The 23,288-nt window shown below is 35.7% G+C and overlaps 1 protein-coding gene across 1 annotated transcript; it reads right to left on the reverse strand.

Moving 5' to 3' along the window:
• Positions 1–869: 869 nt before the first annotated feature.
• On the reverse strand, positions 870–23,258 carry LOC137405869 (transmembrane protein 144-like). The gene is made up of 13 exons (XM_068092306.1): positions 23,071–23,258; positions 20,086–20,244; positions 19,210–19,332; positions 18,382–18,481; positions 16,918–16,998; positions 15,312–15,432; positions 10,155–10,172; positions 9,338–9,471; positions 8,958–9,094; positions 8,055–8,186; positions 7,164–7,249; positions 6,670–6,723; positions 870–1,434 (listed from the first exon to the last, which is right to left on the reverse strand). The coding sequence occupies exons 2-13, from the start codon at positions 20,237–20,239 to the stop codon at positions 1,354–1,356; spliced, it is 1,221 nt and encodes a 406-aa protein (XP_067948407.1). The 5' UTR covers positions 20,240–20,244; positions 23,071–23,258; the 3' UTR covers positions 870–1,353.
• Between the last annotated feature and the right edge of the window lie 30 nt (positions 23,259–23,288).

Consider the following 23,288-nt stretch of genomic DNA (forward strand, 5'->3'; position numbering starts at 1 on the left):
TGAGTGGGGAAAGGAGTAGAAACAAAAACGATGTCTTTAAAAAGTGTTTAAAAATACATACTGATGAACAAACCTTTGGATGACCCATTCCAACAATGTTTTTTGAAGATTCTTTTTACATTTTTTTTATATGCAGTTTTAGCAGATGGTAAGCTTGAAATAAATTGGACTCGTCTGTTAGATTATACTACAGGAAGGGAATGCTTACCGTGTATAAAAAAACCAACATAATATAATAATATGAATTAGCATTACTCTGCTTGCTTTTTCACAAGCGGAGGGAGACCTTTAGGGTCTTCATTACAGATGAACAGAAAGAATTACAAACACTGTGCAGTGTTCCATACAAACTTTATAATGGAAGTGTACCTGCACACATACACTCCAGGCTAGTGAGCTAGGATAGTGTACATGTGTCAGATCTATACATTCATGGCTACTTTAATGATTTAAAAAAATATATTTATTGCTGCCGTGACTCGCTAACATGCTGTCATAACTGTGCTATATATAGAAATATGATTCACCTTTGACTATCCAAATGACACATACTTAGTTGTCTATTATATCACCTCTGATCATTATATTCGTTGAGTTTTCAAGACTCGCAAATGATGCAATGCAATCCATAAACTAACCAAATTTAGTGATATAAAATGCAATCGCAGTTAGCAAATTTTTTAGCCTCTTTTTAAACTTGTGTAAATGCAATATTTTAGGGATGTAAAAGGTAAGAGTTTTTGTTGCTGCTGTTTATGCCGCTGCTGCATTATCAGATGGTCACTCTCTGATTGGTCAATCTGGTCCAGGCTCTTTTTCAACTGAAGCAACTAGTGAATAATGATTGAACTTATAATCAAAGCGAAGGGTCAACAGGAATTTTGTGTACATTGTATTTTTAAATTATCTGAACAAAATTTCATATGAATTATAATACTATAAAGAATAGTGAATAATATAATCTGCAATATATTAAAAAATGTCCATACCTTGCCTGAACTATAATTTATGCAGAAAACCTTGTAGAAAAATCATCAATATTTAACTCGAGGATATATTTCATAAAGAACCAATAAATCATTAAAACTTTACAACGCCAAAACACAAAATAACCAAGATCTGACAGCGGGTAAGACAATTGCACAACAGCATATAAATAGCACATGCTACAAGTTCAGCAGTACCCAAAGAGGTCAACCGCTCAAAAGCTAAGCCTAAGCCTCAAAAACTTGAATAAAAAACAAGTTATACATAAATGATCGAGGAGACCTCTGTGGAGGAACCTTGAGCAATAGAGGTAACTGACAATAATAGAGAGATGATGGTAGATGGCCTAAGCGCATTGAAGTATTCTCACTTTGACAGTCCACAAAGAACGCAGCCACCAATCGTTAAGCAAAAAGCTATGGCTAGAAGGATTAAATTTTTCCGCCCCTAAAAATAAAACATCTTTAAAAACCAGAGGTGAACAAAACATCCGTATGAATCATAGATCTGTTAACTATACTATTAACTATAGTTAATATGTCTATGGTATGAATTGACTACTAACTATAGTTAATATGTCTATGGTATGAATTGACTACTAACTATAGTTAATATGTCTATGGTATGAATTGACTACTAACTATAGTTAATATGTCTATGGTATGAATTGACTACTAACTATAGTTAATATGTCTATGGTATGAATTGACTACTAACTATAGTTAATAGGTCTATGGTATGAATTGACTACTAACTATAGTTAATATGTCTATGGTATGAATTGACTACTAACTATAGTTAATAGGTCTATGGTATGAATTGACTACTAACTATAGTTAATAGGTCTATGGTATGAATTGACTATTAACTATAGTTAATATGTCTATGGTATGAATTGTGGAGGTGAGCTAAACTAACTTTTCATGTACTGGCATTATGCAAACAATGAAAACATCAATTAGGATTATAGCCTTAACAGACATACCAGCTAATGTTAACTTGGCTGTTGAAAAACCCACCACAACCTTGACATACTTGTTTGGTATTACCAATGACTACTGTAACAGTGTAACACATACAGAGTTATGCTGACACAACTCTGGACTTGACAGGTCAAAAACAAAATGACTGGTTCATACGGTTGCTGTTCGAAACACCTTCAATTAATGTTAGCATTCACACCTCTGGTAAGTGATGCCTCACACGCAGTCAAACAAGTTTTCTTTTACAACTGCTCTTCCTGATAACGAGTATGAACAACAGTTTGTCAGGCGGATTCCTTCCCATAAAGTACCCCAACTTTAAACTGTTTGAATGATCAGTTGAGTGTTTTTAGACTATAAAATATAGGAAACACTAAAATTCTGAAACATTGACACCTGTCCAATAAAGGTATTTTAAATATACGGAACATTTAGCTTTCTCTCTAATACAGAAAATACAATATACCGGTAGCTCTGCTCTTAGAGATGCTGTGTTACACCGTTCAAGTTCACATTGGTCTAGTCAAACAGGAAAGCTTGACCATGCTAAAAGTCCTAGTTTACATAGTATTGAGGCTTCAATTAGCTTGAATGGAACCAAACAACTACATGAAAAAAACTTTGATTATAATAAAAGCCATGTCCATCTGAAGTTATGTTTAGGCTCAGCAGCCATCTACGCCCCTCAACCACCTTGCTGCATTGTGGAATAATTGTGCACATACCTATTAACATGGCTCACAGCGCATGAGACTCCCACGGTACTAGCTTTATATAAAAATTATTGTGGACTGTCAACTTTAGTTTCTTAAATTTATATAAAGTACGCGCTCCCACAACGTAAATAATCCATTTCAGGAATATATATAGTTATAGGGATTTTACGTTATAAGATAAGTGAAATACATGTAAATTGCCTAATCAGTTCCAAGATCTTTCTGAACTCACTTCTTTGGGCATACAAAAAAGGAAAAGACTTGATATGACTTTTGTATTAGTAGGCTGTACCATGACTGCAGCATTATTATTTTACATTGACGACTTTCCTCCTTCTTATGATCATTCTCACTGGTTATTATAGACCATTATAGCAGTAATTCTACAAAAAGTTGATGGGGAGCGCATATCTTTGACGTTCATTCAAAACGATTTGTTATTTTTCTAAACAGCAAAGTGTAATCTTCAAAGTAAAACTGATAACAAACATTTTAAGCGTCTACAAGAAAGCAAAACAACAGAATATTTTACAAAAAAGCGGTGCTACCTGTTCGTCGTCTATCTGTATTCGGTGGGACAAGGTTAGGATAAAAGAAAAATTTTGACGATACTCCAACTCATGATATTTGGATTGGTGGACCAATGCTGTAGCACCTGCACCAATCGATCGCCTTTGTATTCATGAACAACGCGCAGCTACTTTATTCTTGGTTTTGTCGACACATCTATCACGACGAACTAGATTGTTGCGAATGTAGTATGTATATATTAGGTATAACACTATACGCTTGTCGCTTTCTCTTTGTTAAGCGCAGCAAGATAGATTAATGTTCAAATCGAATTGAGAACTCACCCGACTTGACACTTAACGTTATATGGAATCTTTTTACGCAGTCGGAAGCAACAACTTCACATGATTTTTTACATTATCTGGAATTTACATTATAAGAGGTATACGTTATAAGAGGTATACGTTATAAGAGGTATACGTTATAAGAGGTATACGTTATAAGAGGTATACGTTATAAGAGGTATACGTTATAAGAGGTATACGTTATAAGAGGTATACGTTATAAGAGGTATACGTTATAAGAGGTATACGTTATAAGAGGTATACGTTATAAGAGGTATACGTTATAAGAGGTATACGTTATAAGAGGTATACGTTATAAGAGGTATACATTATAAGATGTATACATTATAAGAAGTATACATTATAAGAGGTATACATTATAAGATGTATACATTATAAGAGGTATACGTTATAAGAGGTATACATTATAAGAGGTATACGTTATAAGAGGTATACATTATAAGAGGTATACATTATAAGAGGTATACATTATAAGAGGTATACATTATAAGAGGTATACATTATAAGAGGTATACATTATAAGATGTATACATTATAAGAAGTATACATTATAAGAGGTATACATTATAAGATGTATACATTATAGGAGGTACACATTATAAGAGGTATACATCATAAGATGTATACATTATAAGAGGTATACGTTATAAGAGGTATACATTATAAGAGGTATACGTTATAAGAGGTATACATTATAAGAGGTATACATTATAAGAGGTATACATTATAAGAGGTATACATTATAAGAGGTATACATTATAAGATGTATACATTATAGGAGTGTCTACTGTATATAAATCTCACTGTGTGTCTGTCGTCTGTCATTCGTCTGTACAGGTAGAACGATAAAGTTTTAGCAACTAAAAATCACCTTCGTACTGCAAATCTCAAATCTACTAACAAGTAGCCCGTAACCACAAGGCTAAGCCGTTCTCATCATTCCAATCGCTTTCACTATTCACTTTATATCCTTTTTTTGATTGCACATGCTGATTGTACACTTGTTATTATTAATTAACATTACCTTTTGTGTTTGTTATTTTTTTGAAATTTTTTAGAAGCTAATTTTTTTTACTACCTATTTTTTTAATTTGTATTTTTAAAATATGCCATTAGACTCTTATTTCCAGTTTTTTAAAAGATTCAATCGCTAAATCTGTAAGGGCTTTTCATGAGGAAAATTGTATTATCTCGAGTAGGAATAGCCTCCACATTCTCTCTCTCCGTTCGGTCAAACAAAGTTCCAAATAAAGACAATCTGATACCTCATTTTTACGTTTGTACCAGTGTCCAGAGGTACCAGTATCGTCGTATTCGAAATTTTGATGGCTAGCTTTTACTGCTACAGTAACCTTTTTATCCACAAACTTGTATGCACTAATTGATATCAATTCAACATATTCATGATATTTTTTTCAGCTTGTATTAAATGTATCATTACCAAATCATTTTTCATTGTAATCGTAGGAAAACGAACATTATTTAGCAATTACAGTCAAACATGGATAACTCGCCCACGGATAGCTCGAACACATGGTTAACTCGAACGGTTTCTTCGGTCCGTTCCCACGCAATGATAAATTGCTATAGATAACTCGAACTCAACACTGTTAACTCGAACTGTTTTTTGCCCAACGACTACCGAAACGGTTGTTATCGCTTTAGAAAATCACTTTATTCCAAGCCATAGAGGTAAACCTCAACTTTTCGTAATTCATAAGCGTCGTTGTTACCACCATCGGCAAAATATTTTTGTCAACGACTTTTCTAAAGGTTTGGTGAAATTTGATTTATACCAAACATCCGCTTAGCGATCGCCCTTCAGAAGCAAGGAAAGTGGTATTTGTTAAGAGCAACACTCCGAGGCAGTTCAATTAGAAGTCTTACGAGGTTTTACGGTACATTGTATATCACTCTATCACTCACGCTTTTTGAATGGATACTTATTGAACGTACATGTATTCTGTGTTTAGGTCAAACGTCCTGGCAATAACATCACCTCAAACAACAAACCAATCTCAAGTGATAGAAAAATCTCTATACTTTTTGATAAAAACGTTTTAAACTTTACATTAGAAGCATTTAATTTGAAACAAGCCATTTGTGCTTTTGATTTATATTATAGTTTGTATATGTACATGTATCTACTAATAAATAAGTAAATACATGGACTTGTGACAGTGCTCTGATAACTTGAACGCTCTGATAATTCGAACACTTTCGCTCGGTCCCGTGAAGTTCGAGTTATCCATGTTTGACTGTACTTGCTAATTGTTTCACATTTACATTTAAACACTTTTACAGCTGTTTTATTTTTTCTCTTAATTTATTTGAGCAGCATAAAACACTTTTCTCATGATATGAGGTTTAAAAGTTAGAATGGTAACTGTTGTATGTGTTAAATGGAAATCAATTTTCTGTGCAGACTTTCTATCATCCAGGTGACGCCGGCATTCACCTAGTACATATATAAAAATTTCAGAATCTGTTGTTCTGTCCAGTTGTACTGATAAAGTTTTAGTAACGAAATATCTGTTTTGCAGAGGCATCGAGTTTTGGAGACATCGAGCTTATCCATTAGACTACGGCATTCAACTGAGCACAGCAGACAATAATGTTGACGATATTCATTACATCGGTTAAAATACGTATAACGATGTTGGGTCACATAGAATGATTGCCCGCAGGCCTCACTAGGTGAATGCCCGGCGTTGCACAGGTAATAAAAACAGCTTATAAACAGTTGCAAGTAATGCAGTGTAAAGGTAATGTAGGAGGTAAGGTAATGTTTATAAGCTGTTTTTTATTACTTGTACAAAGCTGGACATTCGGCTAATAGTGTATATATTGTGATAAAATAGTCATTTAGGATAACAGCATTCTAGGTAAGCTGTATACAAATGCATTATGATAAAATGGCCTTCAAAACCTTTCTTGTGGCTTATAAGTATGACTGAAAGAATACCATAAAAGCACCCACTCCAAGCATACCCAGACTGGTATGTCCATGATTCTAATTTACACAAGTAGAAATGGGATAACTCTCATACAACGGGTCACTAAATATTTCATAGTGTAATTTATTCATTGTCAGATGCTCTTACATACCTGTATCTCTTTAAATAAAAGCACTCCCCACATGGAGGCAACAATTCCTGGTCCCTGTAAGAGATATCCTTACGTTACGCTAGCACAAATATGGAAGGTTCATACAGGTGTGCTACTTGAGCTATTATGCGATGGAATACATGCAGTGTGAATAAACAATATAACAATAATAAATTACCCACAATACAATGTACAAGTGATGTAAGAGGCTAACGCACTGTAGCATATGCACGATAAAGAGAATAGTGAGAGTGCATAGGGAACTGACAAAATATAGCAGGTGACACCCCAAATAAGTCGTGGTGTGGTTAGAGTACGGAGTACCAATGATCCTGCCAATGTGCAAAGCTACCCACAATGTATGATTGGTACGGTACAGTTTCCCCAATTAGGCTGATGCTTAAGGTTTGTGCAATACATATATGCATGCTATTACACACAAGTGTGTCATTGAAAAAACGGCTGAAAACTGCAAATGTTGTTGTGCTACTCACCGCGTTAATGATAGGAAAGCTAACAGATTCATCCAAGACTTCATTGGCTAAAAAGAAGCCAATATCAGCGATGCTCCACAACAAACCTGCAAGAAGATGCCACTCTAAGTCTAGACACCTCCAATAGCGTAATAAGAGACAGATCTGCCTGTCTCAATGGTACTAACAAAGCATATGCATCTCATTTGAAAACCATTAAATAGTGCAATAAAAACCAACCACATATTCATAAGATAATGCATCTATATTTAGTATTTAGTATATTTAGTATACTAGTATTTAGTAGTATTTTAAAATAACCTACATAATTTGTAGATCTTTAACTTTGATAAAACTAACAGCTGATGTTCTATCACTCTATGTTCTAAGTTGCCTGAGCTGACATTTCAAAGTGCTAACCCCTGAGGAGCTGAATCAAAGGAGTTGTCTGTCCTTTAGTAAGATCTAAGCTTTTTATGTAATATCATCTAAATAAACTGTGTACTACATGTAACACTTTGTGCATTGAAAAACACTTCCAGATCAACACTGATTGCAATCTGATGATAGGTAACGATATATTATATGATTATATAAAGATATATTATATGATTATTACATGTACTAACAAACAAGGTGGTTATAAATAAGCAAATAAAAATGAAAAGATTCCAATATGACTCATGAATGGCTACAAGGCTATATGTCAAAGTCGGTCAAATGCTGTGGCGCAGGTCATGAAATGAGCAATAAATGTTTTGAAACCACATCGCAGCAAGTTTTTAAAAGTAAGAGAAATACAAAAAAGCATTATGCACTTCAATCCAGCGTATCCTGATCTCAACTATAAGTTCAAGTAAATGGAAGGAATTCGCTAGTTTCAGTTCTACACACAAATGAAAATTAAAATACCTGAAGCCAATGCTGGCAGTATGACTTGAGGGTAGACCACAGGCTTGTTTTTCTTGACGATGCAATATATAGTAAAATAGAGAACACTTGTCACCAAGATTCCAGTGAAGTGAGCGAATACATAGTCTATATCTACAAAAGCGAGTGCAAAGTATATTGACTTATCTATGAGGTATGTACTTACAAGGCCACGCCGTATAACATAAATCTTTAAGAGATGAAGTTCTGTACGACACCAAGAGTTGCTCACCTATTTAAACATGCAATAATAAAATAATTAATTTCTCTCAACAGACAATATCCAAAGTTTGCAGGGGACACAACGCTCATTTATAACAGGAGGTATAATGTTTCAGTCATTATTTGAGTGACTATATACCATCAACATTTGATACTAGCTACTTTACATGTAGCAAGTGACAGTGTTAAATTACAACATAAGTGAACAACAAATGACTTTTGCCATGGCTATTCACATACTGTGATTAATCACTTGCGGTGAATAATGACTAATCACCTGCTATAACTAATCACCTGCTGTGACTAATCACCTGCTACGACTAATCACCTGCTGTGACTAATCACCTGCTACGACTAATCACCTGCTGTGACTAATCACCTTCTGTAACTAATCACCTACTATTACTAATCACCTGGTTTGACTAATCCCCTGCCGTAACTAATCATCTGTTATGACTAATCAACTGCTATAATTAATCATCTACGGTGACTAATCACCTGCCATGACTAATCTCCTGCTATGACTAATCACCTGCTATAATTAATCATCTACGGTGACTAATCACTTGCTGTGACTAATAGCAATCCCACTAAAAGTGGTTGTAAACAAACTGTGTGAATAGATCATCAACATGAAGATGAAAATGAGACTTGCAGACATACCTTTGGAACTGGGTTCCACAAGGCAAGGATCAGCAGTACAATTGCCATACCATTTAGGATAGTTATCCTTTATGTAGATGACTGGAGCAAAGTTCAAACCATACAAGAAGCCAGATAAAATGCATAGTATCACACCCCTAGAAACATAACATTGCATCTCTGTATGAACAATCCTTGCAGTATAATAACTGTAAGAACAAATATACCGAAAGGGTTTGGAGTGTTCACTGTAGTACACATGTCATATAATATAAAACTGCTTTGAAGCACCACTAGATGTTGACTGTATAAGTTGAAATACAAGAAAAGGCGACAGGAGTTGACTGTACAACTAAGTAGTACTAGCTGGACTGAAGCATGTAAACCACGACACAACTTACAGTATTTTTCGCTGAAAAGTAGAAAGGCGGCGAATAAGAGGATTTGTATGATCCACTGGATCCTCTGGAGCTGACCTTGCCCTCACCCTGCCTGAATTCTCCTTCGCATCACTTACTGATCCATAGGCTGGAGGCTGCCAGCGCATAAAAATTCAATGTTCATAAGTGTGATTAAAACAGAGAGCTACAACTCTGAGAAAATTAAGAATTCAAAGCTCAACTCTATACTATATATAATATTTGTATAGAATGAGTGTAACAACTCCAGAGAGTCTATCATAGCAGCATTTTTTGAATGCGTAATCTAGCCATGAATATGCAGCAAAACAGCTGTTAGTCTGAGACTATCAACTGTAGTAAATGGAAATTAACCGAGAGAAGATAAAGTGGTAATTTATAAGTTTGATACATTGAGAGAAAGATGTAAAGCAAGAGAGAAATGAAAACAGAGAAAACAGCCACAAATATTTGCTATTATCTAAAGTTAAAAACAGAGAGATATGAACCCTTGACAGAGAGACAGGTACAACAGTGTGTTAAAACTAATACAGTGAGAGAAAGTCACCAATAGTGTACCCAATTCACAGAATGACCCAAGAGCCACCACTAAGTTACACCACTATAGATTGCGCAAGCGTACCGACTATTAAGCGAGTGTACCACAGCGACAGACACAAGACGGAAAGAACAGATCTAGCTGATGTTATGACACGCTGACCCGGGGTGGCACACGGCAGCACTAGTCAAGGCAGCACTAGTTAAGCATTAGAGGTGTGCTAATGGAGAGTTAGAGCTACACGATAGACTCATACCATACCTCATCATTGACAGAGAACTACAATGCATGTAACCAGTTCACTCTTCTCTTCCACAAACTTACAGTGAACAAACTTATGACAACCTGTTTTATGGGAAAAGTTGACCTTTACATTTAACAGGGGCCCATAAGCAGATTTGTCATAGGTGAAAGTCGTAAGTCAGACAAGGAAAACTGTGTTAAGTCTGAAACACTCTAGCGCAATAATCAATCTGCGGAGCCAATTTAATATCATACATTATGCATGTTTGGATAAATGTTTGAGAAAATATTTTAACAAGTTTACATGCAAGCTTTTAAACTCTCTGTGAGTAATCATCTTAGCGAGGTACATCTCTGACTAGTGAGGTATGTCTCTGACTAGGGAGGTACATCTTTGACTAGGAAGGTACATCTCTGACTAGGGAGGTACATCTCTGACTAGGGAGGTACATCTCTGACTAGAGAGGTACATCTCTGACTAGTGAGGTACATCTCTGACTAGTGAGGTACGTCTCTTACTAGTGAGGTATATCTCTGACTAGGGAGGTACATCTATGAGTAGGGAGGTACATCTCTGACTAGTGAGGTACATCTCTGACTAGTGAGGTACGTCTCTGACTAGGGACAGATAAAAGTTGGTTGAGGAAGTATTCAGAGCTACAGCCAGATTTATAGTAAAAAGTATGTAGCCATTAAAATAGAAACTATGTTTTATACATGCATAAAACATAATTTTAAACATGTATATCCTAGATAATTGTGACACGCAACTTTAACACAGAAATTTCCTAAGAAAATTACAAGCATGTTGGAATATGATTCACAGGTTTACACGAGAGACGTTCATCTTCACATAAACAAATAGAATTTCCTATAAAATGGTCAATTGTAATATGAAATTAATTTTTGACATATCTGTCTTTTTTAAACTTCATCATTAGTGGCCCAAGATATGTGTGAATAGGATGGTATACAGAGACACGAATTAACGAGCGATGTACAGTCGCCGAACAGCGATCACTATCAGCTATTGACCACTTGATACCAGAGATTTCTTGGTTCTAACAGTCTACTGGATACATTACTTATAGTCAGTTAGTAGTGTCAACAAACATTAGATACTTCTCACTAGCTAGTACAAAAGTCAAAGTTGAGATATTAACCTGCGATATACTGTGAGTTTAAATATCAACTTACACAACATTTTAGTAGATTTTATCAGAAAGTATCGGTATTTTTCTATCATTTGTGATTATTTTTGATGTTTGAGGTGATTTGACTGCCAGGATGTTTCGATATCAAATTCGACAAAACTTGATCATGGTTAAAACGATCAGAAGAAAAATACGTTTTGGAAGTCAGATCACCTCAAACATCAAAAACAATCGCAAATTATAGAAAATTATAGATTTTTGATGAAATCTCTAAAAATTTTGTGTAAGATCATCTTTAAGACCTGATGGCTGATGTTATCTTGGAGCCCAATTAGTCTTTACAAGTACATACTACGCATCTGAGACAGTTCAGACATTCACTCTTGGAGTTGAGCCCAATTAGTCTTTACAAGTACATACTACGCATCTGAGACAGTTCAGACATTCACTCTTAGAGTTGAGCCCAATTAGTCTTTACAAGTACATACTACGCATCTGAGACAGTTCAGACATTCACTCTTGGAGTTGAGCCCAATTAGTCTTTACAAGTACATACTACGCATCTGAGACAGTTCAGACATTCACTCTTGGAGTTGAGCCCAATTAGTCTTTACAAGTACATACTACGCATCTGAGACAGTTCAGACATTCACTCTTGGAGTTGAGCCCAATTAGTCTTTACAAGTACATACTACGCATCTGAGACAGTTCAGACATTCGCTCTTGGAGTTGAGCCCAATTAGTCTTTACAAGTACATACTACGCATCTGAGACAGTTCAGACATTCACTCTTGGAGTTGAGCCCAATTAGTCTTTACAAGTACATACTACGCATCTGAGACAGTTCAGACATTCACAAACCGGTGTGAAATAGACTTTGTAAATGTAAACAAGTTCCATGATTCTTACACCAAGTGAATCAATCAAACTCAAATTATGAGCGCTTTTCTGCAAAGTGTGCAAGGAATACAGTACATATATGGAGTGTCTAAATGGTTTCGTAATTATATAGGTTTAGTTTATAGCGCATAACCTGATGTATTTACACTCAATTGCACTGGTTTCTGTGGTTGAGGCAAAACATCATTTGTTACTATCATTTTCATTCTGTGCTTTGCTATCTTATTAAGTAAGCTATGCAGCAGAGATCCTTGAAATATGCAGTGATTTACTGATATAAGCGTTATTGTACAGAGCTGCTGACTGATATTGTTTAGAAGTTACAAGACTTAATGATGACATATGATGAGAAGCTCTTTACTACTCAAGGCAGCCACATGGTAGCTGGTCCTAAACTTCTCACTAATGAAGCCAAAATGTAAAAGTTTGCAAGTAAATAGCTTCAGTAAGGAAAAAGCAATTGAATATCGTGTTTGGTCAGACAACTTATTGAAAGTAAATGCAATATTTTGTCAACATTTTACACAACGCAAATTTAGTGATTCAAAACACAGCAATTTAACCCGTGGAGCCATAAGACATCAAATACAGGAAAACCTCTATTTGAATGCCACCTTTATTTGAACGCCACCTCTATTTGTCCACCACTTTGACCTCTTTTGATTTTTGCAAACCCATAACGGAAAGTGATCAGTAGAAAAGTGTCCACGAAATAGTACTAACAATGACTCGGTTACATCAATAAAATTAATTTTTGTTGTTGCTGTAATGGTTGCTATGGTTTTAATGACGGTGTACCTGAAAAGATCAATCGTCACAATCATCAAAACTACACCCTGATTCAAAGTCACCAAGGGCTAAATCATATCCATTGTTTTCAGATTTGTCCATAATGTTGTTTACAAGCTTACCTGCCGATTTTAAGAGGTTCTGATGTATGATGAGAATACTCTTCATAAACAACATACGGCGTAATAGTGGCCGTTGTTATGGCGTATTCTAACTTTAAAACGTCTCTAAACATTAAAAACATGTATGTTTTTAATTTTAGAGAAATGTTTGTCTTTGCAAATACGGGATTTTTTAGAAACCAATAACATCTTGTCGCCTAAACAATTTGGTTTTAGAAAAGGTAAAAGCACCACTACAGCAATAAACAGTCTAATGGAATTTTTATATACTAATTTAGATCAAAGTAATATAACTCAGGGCGTATTTTTGGATTTTTCAAAGGCATTCGATACGATTAATCACAAAATTTTAATTGACAAACTTTTTTACTACAATTTTAGTGTAAAGTCTTCCTCTCTTATTCAAAGTTATCTCCAAAATAGATTTCAATTTACCAAAACAGATACTGATTGTTCGCAAATGAGGGCAATTACGATTGGTGTCCCACAAGGATCAATTTTAGGACCCCTCTTATTTTTAATTTTTATAAATGACTTAGTAAATGCTGCACCTGCTTTGGATTGTATTTTATTCGCAGATGACACCAATATATTTTCAACAGATAATTCTAAACTCCAAGAGGAATTAAATATTATTAATGAATGGTGCCTATCAAACAGACTCATTTTAAACAACAGTAAAACATTTCAAGTAGTTTTCAAAAATCCGTCTAAAAACACTCAAAATTATAATCTAAGCCTTTCTTTAAACAATTCTCAACTACAAATCAAAGATTCGACTCAATTTTTAGGTATCACGTTAGACAACAACTTGACTTTTAAAAAACACATCCAAAGTCTCATCAAAAAACTTAATTACATATTACTAATATTACGTTTCATTCGCCCCTACCTAGACAAATCAACCATGATCAATTTGTACTACAGTTTTTTCTATTCTCTTTTAATTTATGGAATCGAGTTTTGGGGCCACGGCAACAAAACTGATTTAAACAAACTTTTAATCATGCAAAAAAAGGCAATCAGAATAATACTCAATTTTAAACCAAATCAAACAGTTTCCAAAAATTTTAAAATTTTAAAAATAATGCCAATTGAAATTTTATTCCAGTATCGCCTGCTAATGTTTTTAACAAATTCTTTCCCCATGGAAGAGTTGCAAGATTTTATGATAGATCATTGTCAAGATACCCGTTTAAAAAGTAAAAATCAATTAAAGTTGAAAAAGTGTTTGTCTTCTAAGGGACAGAGATCGATATTTTTTAGTGCAATGAAATTATATAATAAATTTTTGAGTGATTGTGCGGGCTCTGCTCCGGGTCAGCTGAAGGCGAAGTTGGTAGAGCGCCTGTGGGCGTCCTGGGACTGTCCTTCCTGACTCTGGTGCTCCGGAGTGTGCGCTTATCGCTGATTCTGTTTCTTTTCCTACTGCTTGCTGGGGCTGCCTTGACTCTAGCCTCTGGCTATCTGGCATGTCCTATTGCTACTCTGTGTATTTTTTACTCATATTATCATGTTATTATTACGCAATAAAAATCAAACCAAACCAAACCAAACCAAACCAAATGTTTTCTTACTCTAAAGCTGTACATCTTTTTTTCTCTTTAAAACTTTGAAAGTGGCACCATTGAAATACTTAATAACAGTACCACGCTAATATTTTATAATCAAAGTAGTTCCTTGTTCGACTCAGTCTGATGCTTTGATGAATAAAAAAAATGTTTTAGAAAAATGCTGAGGTCGACGGCATTAATATCAGCAAAATATTCGCCCAAAGAGAGTGTAAAATATAGGCACCATTAGCATTGCTTCGCCTGTCAAAGGGTTAAATTTATCACTTTCAACAGACCTGACGAGTTAGTCGAAAAACACAGTGCTAGCCTTTATTTGAACACCACCTCTAATTAAACGCCACTTAAATGCCACAAGGGAAGGGTTAAAAAATACAGCCCTATGACATTCAAATAGAGGTTTTACTTTATACGGAACAATGATAATTTTCGGCATTTGATTCTAGCCAGCTCTGTTAAAAGATTTGAGCACTTAGAAATATTTATTCAGTGGCCAACCCTTTCGACTACATTATCCCTTAGTGATCTACCAAAATGAACATGATTATATCTAGTCGAGCATAGAATATATTGATCAGCCAATATGATCAGCAGGATTAACTGAATAGCCAATCAAATTGCAGTAGCAAGATTACTCACTGGATCACCAGAGAAGGGAGGAATGAGGGACTCTCTCTCATTGACAAGAACTTGCTGAGAAGAGGCTGAGCTATCATCTGGGTTTCCAACATGTGGCTTAATGAGAGCAACCATAACACCGCTGTAATAGATAGACCATTGCTACATAAATTTATATAGCTGTTATTTTGTTAAGGAGATATGAGAGAGCTGCCAATATATCTTCCGCCAACTGAAGATACAAACTGAAATGAAGGTTAATTTATATTGGTAGGTGGTTTAAATTAGCATAGGACTCATCCACTGACACCACTAAACAGGTGACATAACAGAGAATATGATTATTTATGGCATTTAAATGATATTATACTGAAGTTCTCAAGAGCCAGAGGCCATCTTCAAATGATGATAATCTAGAGCAGGTAAGAATGCTTTGGTCTGAGTGCTACTCATGTGAGAGATAAACACCTCTGGTGAAGGAGTAGGGGAGTTAGAGGTTATATCAATCACTGATATACAACTGATGCCAGATAAGAGCATAGCTGACAGCTTATCAACTACTATCAGTAAAAATGGATCAGTGCCAGCACCACACACTTTGACATTTCATATCTTTATCTGGTACATATTTTTATACAAAATGATCCCTATATAGCACACGCTTTAGAGGACTAGTTAATGACTAAGGATACATGTTGGTCTAGCCCTATAGCATAGAACATGAGAAAACAATAAATATATACATGTATAAAGCCGTTTATATTTAACTCATAAACGTATTAATGAGCAGATTGACAAACTTATGTTGACCCAGGGTTACAGCGATAAACAGACCATTACTGGGTTTCCATGCTTCGAATGGATTTGGAGTTTACCTCTGTCAATGAATTTGCACCCTACCGTTCTAACAATTTAGAGTTGCACGATATCTATCTTTCCTACACTAGCGATGTACTCCTCGAAACAGAACTTGTTAAAGTAGACTGGCTTTCGGGTCATGGTCGCTTTTCAATTCACGCTTTATACACTCGTTGCACTAACTCAGCCAGGACACCTGATCATAATTTTCATTCTGTTTTCCTTATTGCTGCCTTCTATATTACAATAGAGCAACAGAATTTATTACTTGCTATACAGTTATTACTTCAAAGATCACATGAATAACAATCGCTTTTATTAAAAAGCTTTTTCTATGCTAGAAGAATTCAACCTAGGAAGAGGTCAGCACTAATGCAGTAGGAATCCGCACAATCAGTAGATTCAGTTATTTTATAAATAAGGTAATAATATAAATAAAAAGGTAATCATCTCATCGTCATCATATGAGCAACCCATTGTTTGCAGCAAGTAGCTAGAAGAGACCCGGTTGGAGGTGTGATGAAATGCGCTGAATTTTTTACCCCCACTAGGGAGAGCTCAGCCGGGTTTTATCAATTCAAATCCATCCGCAGTGAGCGGTTCTGTAATGTGGAATAGTAGTCTCCTCGAAAATGACTGCACAAATTTAGCAAAGCGAAATGGCGTCGAATGCATTTGAACTTTATCCTTTCTATAATTCGGAGAAAAAGAAACTCCAAACCCATTAGAACCATAAAACCCAGTACATGAGAAAGAGTGTCATACTAACCTCAGGACACAAGTGCAGACCCCAAAGTAGTTTAAGAGAGTATTGTCTGGAATCTCTGGATCGAGTCCAAACCAGCCAAATCTGTTTGACATAAAGAATTGTGTTATTAGGACTGAATACTGCTATGAATCCAGTTCATATACTGTAGCCTCAGGCCTCAACAACACGAATAATTACCAATGGAAGCCTACTATATTTGTTGTATAAGCCTGCACAGTAAAATATTTAAATCATTTGGCATCTTACACGCTGATGCAACAATTTAAGTGAAGAGTCATGCTTCAATTTAATTTAAAAAGAAGAATTTTAGTTGTATATTGATAGAAACCATTAATTTAATTAGTCAATCACCAACAGCTAACCAATCTACCTACAATATCAGTCAGTAGAAAGATGCTATTGACCTCAGTGGTTGACAGAAGAGATGAACATTATTTCAGCCATAGATGAAACCTAAAACTAAGTAAACTCATAGATCCCTCCGCTGAATAAACCTAAAAAATTCAACTAGTAATAATAAACCTCAAAGGTTCAACTAGTAATAATAGACCTTAAAGGTTCAACTAGTAATAATTCAACCCTATTGCTTTTGAGCTGAGAATATTGCACCGTTATGTAATGCGAGTCTTTGTTCTTTTGTTACATACCATTATATATCCTTCCAAGAGATTTACTCTCACTTATCATCTATATTTGTCTTTCTACACATTTATCAAGTCTGATAACTTTACTAGCATTATGACCGAGCCAAAACAGCTTGTGATCACCAAGACAAACCTTTCTCAGCAAGAGCCAAATTACAGCTGGTTCGAATCAGTTGAAAAGCAGCACTATATAACACATAGCACCAGTATCTATTACATAATAAGAGAAAGTAGATCAGTTACTGTAATATAACAGAATACAACAAAAGAACCGAGATCTGCATTATATAACCAAGAAACGCTCTCATGATAGCTTTTATTGGCACAAAGCCAAAATTTGGCATTTATTCTTAACCCTCGTACTTTGACACCTGATCATGTGGAACTGAAGGGCAATCACAACTCTTGTTGATAAGGAACACACATTGTCTATCAGCGACAACTAGTTTCTGATTTACCATAACTATTGATAGAAATCATCAGCAGCAGAACTCACTAAGGCTATAGGGTCACCAGGTTATTTTGTATATGCATCAACATCGTTAACCCCCCCCTCCCTGTAAGAGAAGGAAGGAGAACAGAAGAGTAAGAGGAGGGAGGAGAATAGAAGGGAGAAGTAAGAGGAGGGAGGAGAACAGAAGAGTAAGAGGAGGGAGGAGAATAGAAGGGAGAAGTAAGAGGAGGGAGGAGAACAGAAGGGAGGAGTATAAAGAGGGGGAAAAAAGATTTGAAGAAAGAAAAAAAGGAGCAAGCGGTTCAAGAGAAGAGAGGGGAAGAAAAGGCTAGAAAAGAAAAAGGGCGGCCAAGGATTCCATCTTACCGTCCACTTGCCCAGCCAGTAATTAAGTTCATTGTGCCCCACATGAGTATTCCCATTGCCATACCCACGCACTGTATAATTGGGACCACCATCATGTTTCCTGCCAACAGACATCTGGTGTAATATTAATCTGGTAACAAAAAAGCCATCAAATGCGAAAAATGATGCAGATAAATTTGTCTGCTATTCAAATAGTAAGAGATAATAGTTATATTATTTATGTATACAGTCATACTTCGACATACGAGCTTAATGCGTTCTGAGTCTGAGCTCATAAGCCAATTTACTTGTGTCTCAAGGCACTATTTCCTATATAAAATCACTAAGTACAAATTAATCCGTTACCATACTATGAACACCTGGCGAGCTATGATACTATGATTTTGGTTGAGCGGTTTTGCCTCGTGTTCACTATAACTTTTAGCCAAGATTTGAAAACTTTTGTCAAACTGATTCGTGGAGAAAGACCAAGCGATGCTGTTCTTGAAAGCTGCCTCTCGCGTACTTGACCACTTAGTAGCCATCAAAAACTGGCTCGAATGCTCGTATCTTTGGGATTACTAGTATCTCAAAGAAGGAACTTGCTCGAAAGTCAGCTCATATCTCGAGTTTCTTGTATGTTGAGGCACTTGTATGTAGAGGTCTGACTGTATTATTTAAGTGATATTATTAAGTACTATTAGCCAAATATAAGTGATATTATATTGATAATTTATAACAGAGATATATTCTAACCTCTAAAATCTAAGCCTGTCTAATTATTGGGTAAAAGGCGCATCGATAAAAGTGAATGTGGTTGCAAAAACCGATGAGAAGTTAGAAAGCTACCTGTACACCAGATGAAACCTCCAAGCATGGCAAATGGCCAGAATCGTGGAAATCCTCTGATAGCATTAAGTATGACCGAAGGAAGCCAGATAGCAATACAGAGAATCAGCTGGAAAAAGACACCTGTAAACATCAGCATACAAAGTTTTTGTAATTCAGAGCAGATGCAAACTTTGCTCATGGTGATGACAGCACCCCATGCACCAAATGTGATAGTAAGTAGTTCCATTATGATCCTATTACACAATATCTATATGTAGTGCTGTGCGATATTACACCACATGCCAAAACGATATATTGGCCTGTGAGCTATCGATATCGTTCAGTATCGAAACCTTGGAGTTATGCTCTCTCGATATAGATTATCGTGCCGTTTCACAATAAAAAACATAAATACAAGGTCGATAATCGTGGCCAAATACAAAAATTAGGAGTTGTCTTGTCTCTCTAACTTTAAGACACTCGTTCTTTCTAGCCGGTCCGTTTCTAGAGGATTCTCAAAGATAAAGGAAATTCGCGGGCTCCTAAATAAGTTTTCAGGAACTAGTGCTGTGCCGATATTGAGTCACGAAAGCCAGAGATAATCGATGTTGTTTCTGCCAATTAAACACAGATACTTATCGTTTTGACATGATATCGAAAACCTCGATATACTCGATGACAAAATTGACGTAAAAAATGCCCCAAAATGATATCGTCCCATTTAAAATCAACACCTACTGTGCAATATCGTTTTATCGTGCAGCACTATCTATATGCTGAAAAGATATACAAAATTTGAAATATATTCTATTTTTTCCTATGTTAAAGATCTACTGGGCCCTAAATTTATGATGCTACACAAAAGATTTATATTCTTATTAATGACTAACTTACCATCTCCTGTTTCAAATTTCTTGACGGGTATGAAATTACTTCCGAATAACAGCGCTGCGAGAAGACATCCGATGTAGCCTACATAGATAGGCAATTCTCCACTACCACTAGGATTAGGGCTGGTAGCATTGGCAGCGCTGCCATACAGATCCATTGAACCTTTTGAATATGAAAAAACTGGTGGTAAAGAAGGAGCCAAGTAGTCAGCTAGTAATGTGATTATAACAAAGACAGCTAAGATCACACCTTGGAGGTGCATAGTATTCCATCTGGTGATTGTGTTGCAGAAGAAATGAGCTGTGAGAAAGTACCGGAATCAAATTAATTCAACAACAGAATAATAATAACCATAATAATGAGAATAATGATAACTGAATATATGAAAATAAGGTATAACAACTAACTATATTATTAATAAGGTATGGTCTCTCATATATAATTCTGGCAGCAGGTCATGGCAGATTTGAAATTGATATACTAGTTATTTTACACAAAACATTAAAGTTAAATTTAATATGTATCCTCTGTGTTAAGCTAATATTACATAAAGTTATTACTACTAGTTATAATGTATCTGCTAAACAAGCATTCGTGATGAGAATATCCTTTGGTCAAAAGTAAATCGAATGATTGGAAGTTCACCCTAGAGTTTGCTTTCAATTCTAGATTGTGCATATTATTCGTCAACAATAAAAAACATTTCAACCCAAAGGGTATTAGTGAATTATAGATCAACATTCTTTGGAATTGCTCAAGAAGTTGAAACCAAAAAAGGGTTTGTGTAAGCCCTGTGAATACAATAGTTTTCATTATATATCTATAGACCAATAAAAATTTAACACTTTTTACACTATTAGGCAAGATTATTCAAAGACCATTTTCTCAATATGCTGAAAACAAACATCAATCTCTTTTCATGAACCCTTAGCAGTGATCTCGTCATCAAAAACCATCACATGACTACTACAAAAAACTCATAAACTGGAGACCTTGACATAACTCTTCCAAATTGAAGATGAAGAGACACTTTCTAATACCACTGTTGTCAACTTTAATGCATTAAACTAGCTGTAGTAGGATCACTACTCATAAAGCAATAGCTCCCATAAGACAGATTTATGGATGACTTCATTTTCTCTAAGAAAAGGAGACAACTGCCAGGTGGGTAATTTTGTGAGTCATGGAGCGTTACCTATTACTTAACTAAAGTGTTTTGCGACTGTGTCTGTTTTCTGCTGCTATGATTAATACAAATACCTGCTATCCTCCAGCGTCTTTGAGGCATTTATATTTTTTGGTTCAATGCGCTAATCCAGCTAATCCAACTTTATAAACCTGATTGCATGTTAAAATGCAGGAGCCATCATCATCTGCGACGGTTTCGTAGTGTTACTACATCCATTCCTTAAGTGTTGCCCAGATAATTTACTAAAACACTTGGTTTACTAAACACAGATGGTGTGGTATACAGAGGTTTCCAAAGTGTTGTCCCAGCTGCAGCTCGAACTGATATCTTGAACAAGTTGCGCACAAGCCATCACGGTATCTGTTGCAATAATCAGGAGGGCCTGATCTGCTATATTTCGGCCAAAATGGCTCAGGATATCATAGAAAAAACATAACATGTGCCCTAGATGTTCCTGCACGGTCACCTGAAACGATATAACATCATGACATACCCAAAAAACACAGTTCAAAATTGGGATATATATCTTGACTTACCCATCCCAAAGGGAAAACTACCTTGTCTTAGTAGATTACTATTCAGACTCTTTTGAATGTGAGCACATCAGAGGTACAGAGTCACAGAATGTAATCTGTTAACGCACCACAGTCCACTTAAGCAAAAAGCAGTTTTTTAGCAAAGAGCAGGGTTTGGTACATATAACCTCATCATCAGGCCACCAGAAATCTAATGGAAAGGCCGAAGCTGCGGTGAAGATCATCAAAAAGTTCATGCAAAGAGCAGAGGACCCATATCTTACCATACTAAAATACCATACTTGCTGCCGAGATAGACTCTACACTACCACAACAAATGTTTGGACATTCAACACGCTCCATTCTTCCAACTGATGACGCCTTTAACTCTGAGGCTATCAAGCAAATGGGCCAAAATTAGCTCAAAACTCAGAAATGGCCTAATACAACAAAACAGAAAAATCTTCCACAGCTAGCTATGGGGTCGCAAGTGTAGCTACGAGACTTTCAATTTCAAAAACAAGTGGCAGCAAGGACGAGTTCTACATTAACTCTCTGATCAATCATATCTGGTGTCAAGCAAGATGGGAGAGCATGCTGTTCGTCGCAACAGGATTGATCTAAAACCAGTAGTTGAATCTAAACTCAGTACACACCTTGGTACAGTCATGGTACTGAAGCAGTTGGCACATCTAAAACACAGTCTGCTGTTCGTAATAACGATTCGCAGACGGTGGTATATGGTGAACCTGAATTACAAAACTAAGATGTACTGGCTAAAGCTCAGCAAAATGGTACAAGTGACACTATCCAATTTCCTAAAAACGAAACATGGCACAGAACAAGACAATCAAAAACACCAGCCAAATACCAGCAATACGTGATTTATTAATTAATGTTCTTGCTATGAGTGCTAGATAACACGCTGGTCATGAGACGTTACTAACATTGGCTGTCGAAGCTCACATGTGTTTTGTTCTGTTGTTTAAATCGGTTATGCAGCATTATGTGTTGAAAGAGTTAGACATGGTTTGTAAAAGAGTTTACACCATTAAATAGGCTACTTTTAGCAAACATGCCAAAGGGATATTGATGTTATCATAACTTGTTTGTATTTGTATTCCTAAACATTATTTTTAACAGTCAAACATTCTTTTTTCTGTTATTGCAGTATCAAGTAGCGCTTAGATATAGAGCTAATAAAACTAACAGCACACTAACATCTATTGAGTCATACTAGCACAGAAACAAAAGTAATATAAAATCTTGTAACAAGCGCAATACCTTTTAATGGAGAGCGTATTCCTACTGAAGATTTTAAAACACGAAGAAAACTAGCACAAAGCCATTTAAGCTGGTATGGCAGTTATAAAGCAGTTAACGTCTTCAAGGAGTTTCCAACAAGTAGAGTATTGGCGACTGAACTTACACAATTGTTAAGCTAACGAACAGGAGTTACTAAGGGTGGTCTTGTCGCTAGCTCGATAAAAGAACCTATAGCC

Source organism: Watersipora subatra, chromosome 10, assembly GCF_963576615.1.
Source record: "Watersipora subatra chromosome 10, tzWatSuba1.1, whole genome shotgun sequence".
Lineage (NCBI taxonomy): Eukaryota > Metazoa > Bryozoa > Gymnolaemata > Cheilostomatida > Watersiporidae > Watersipora > Watersipora subatra.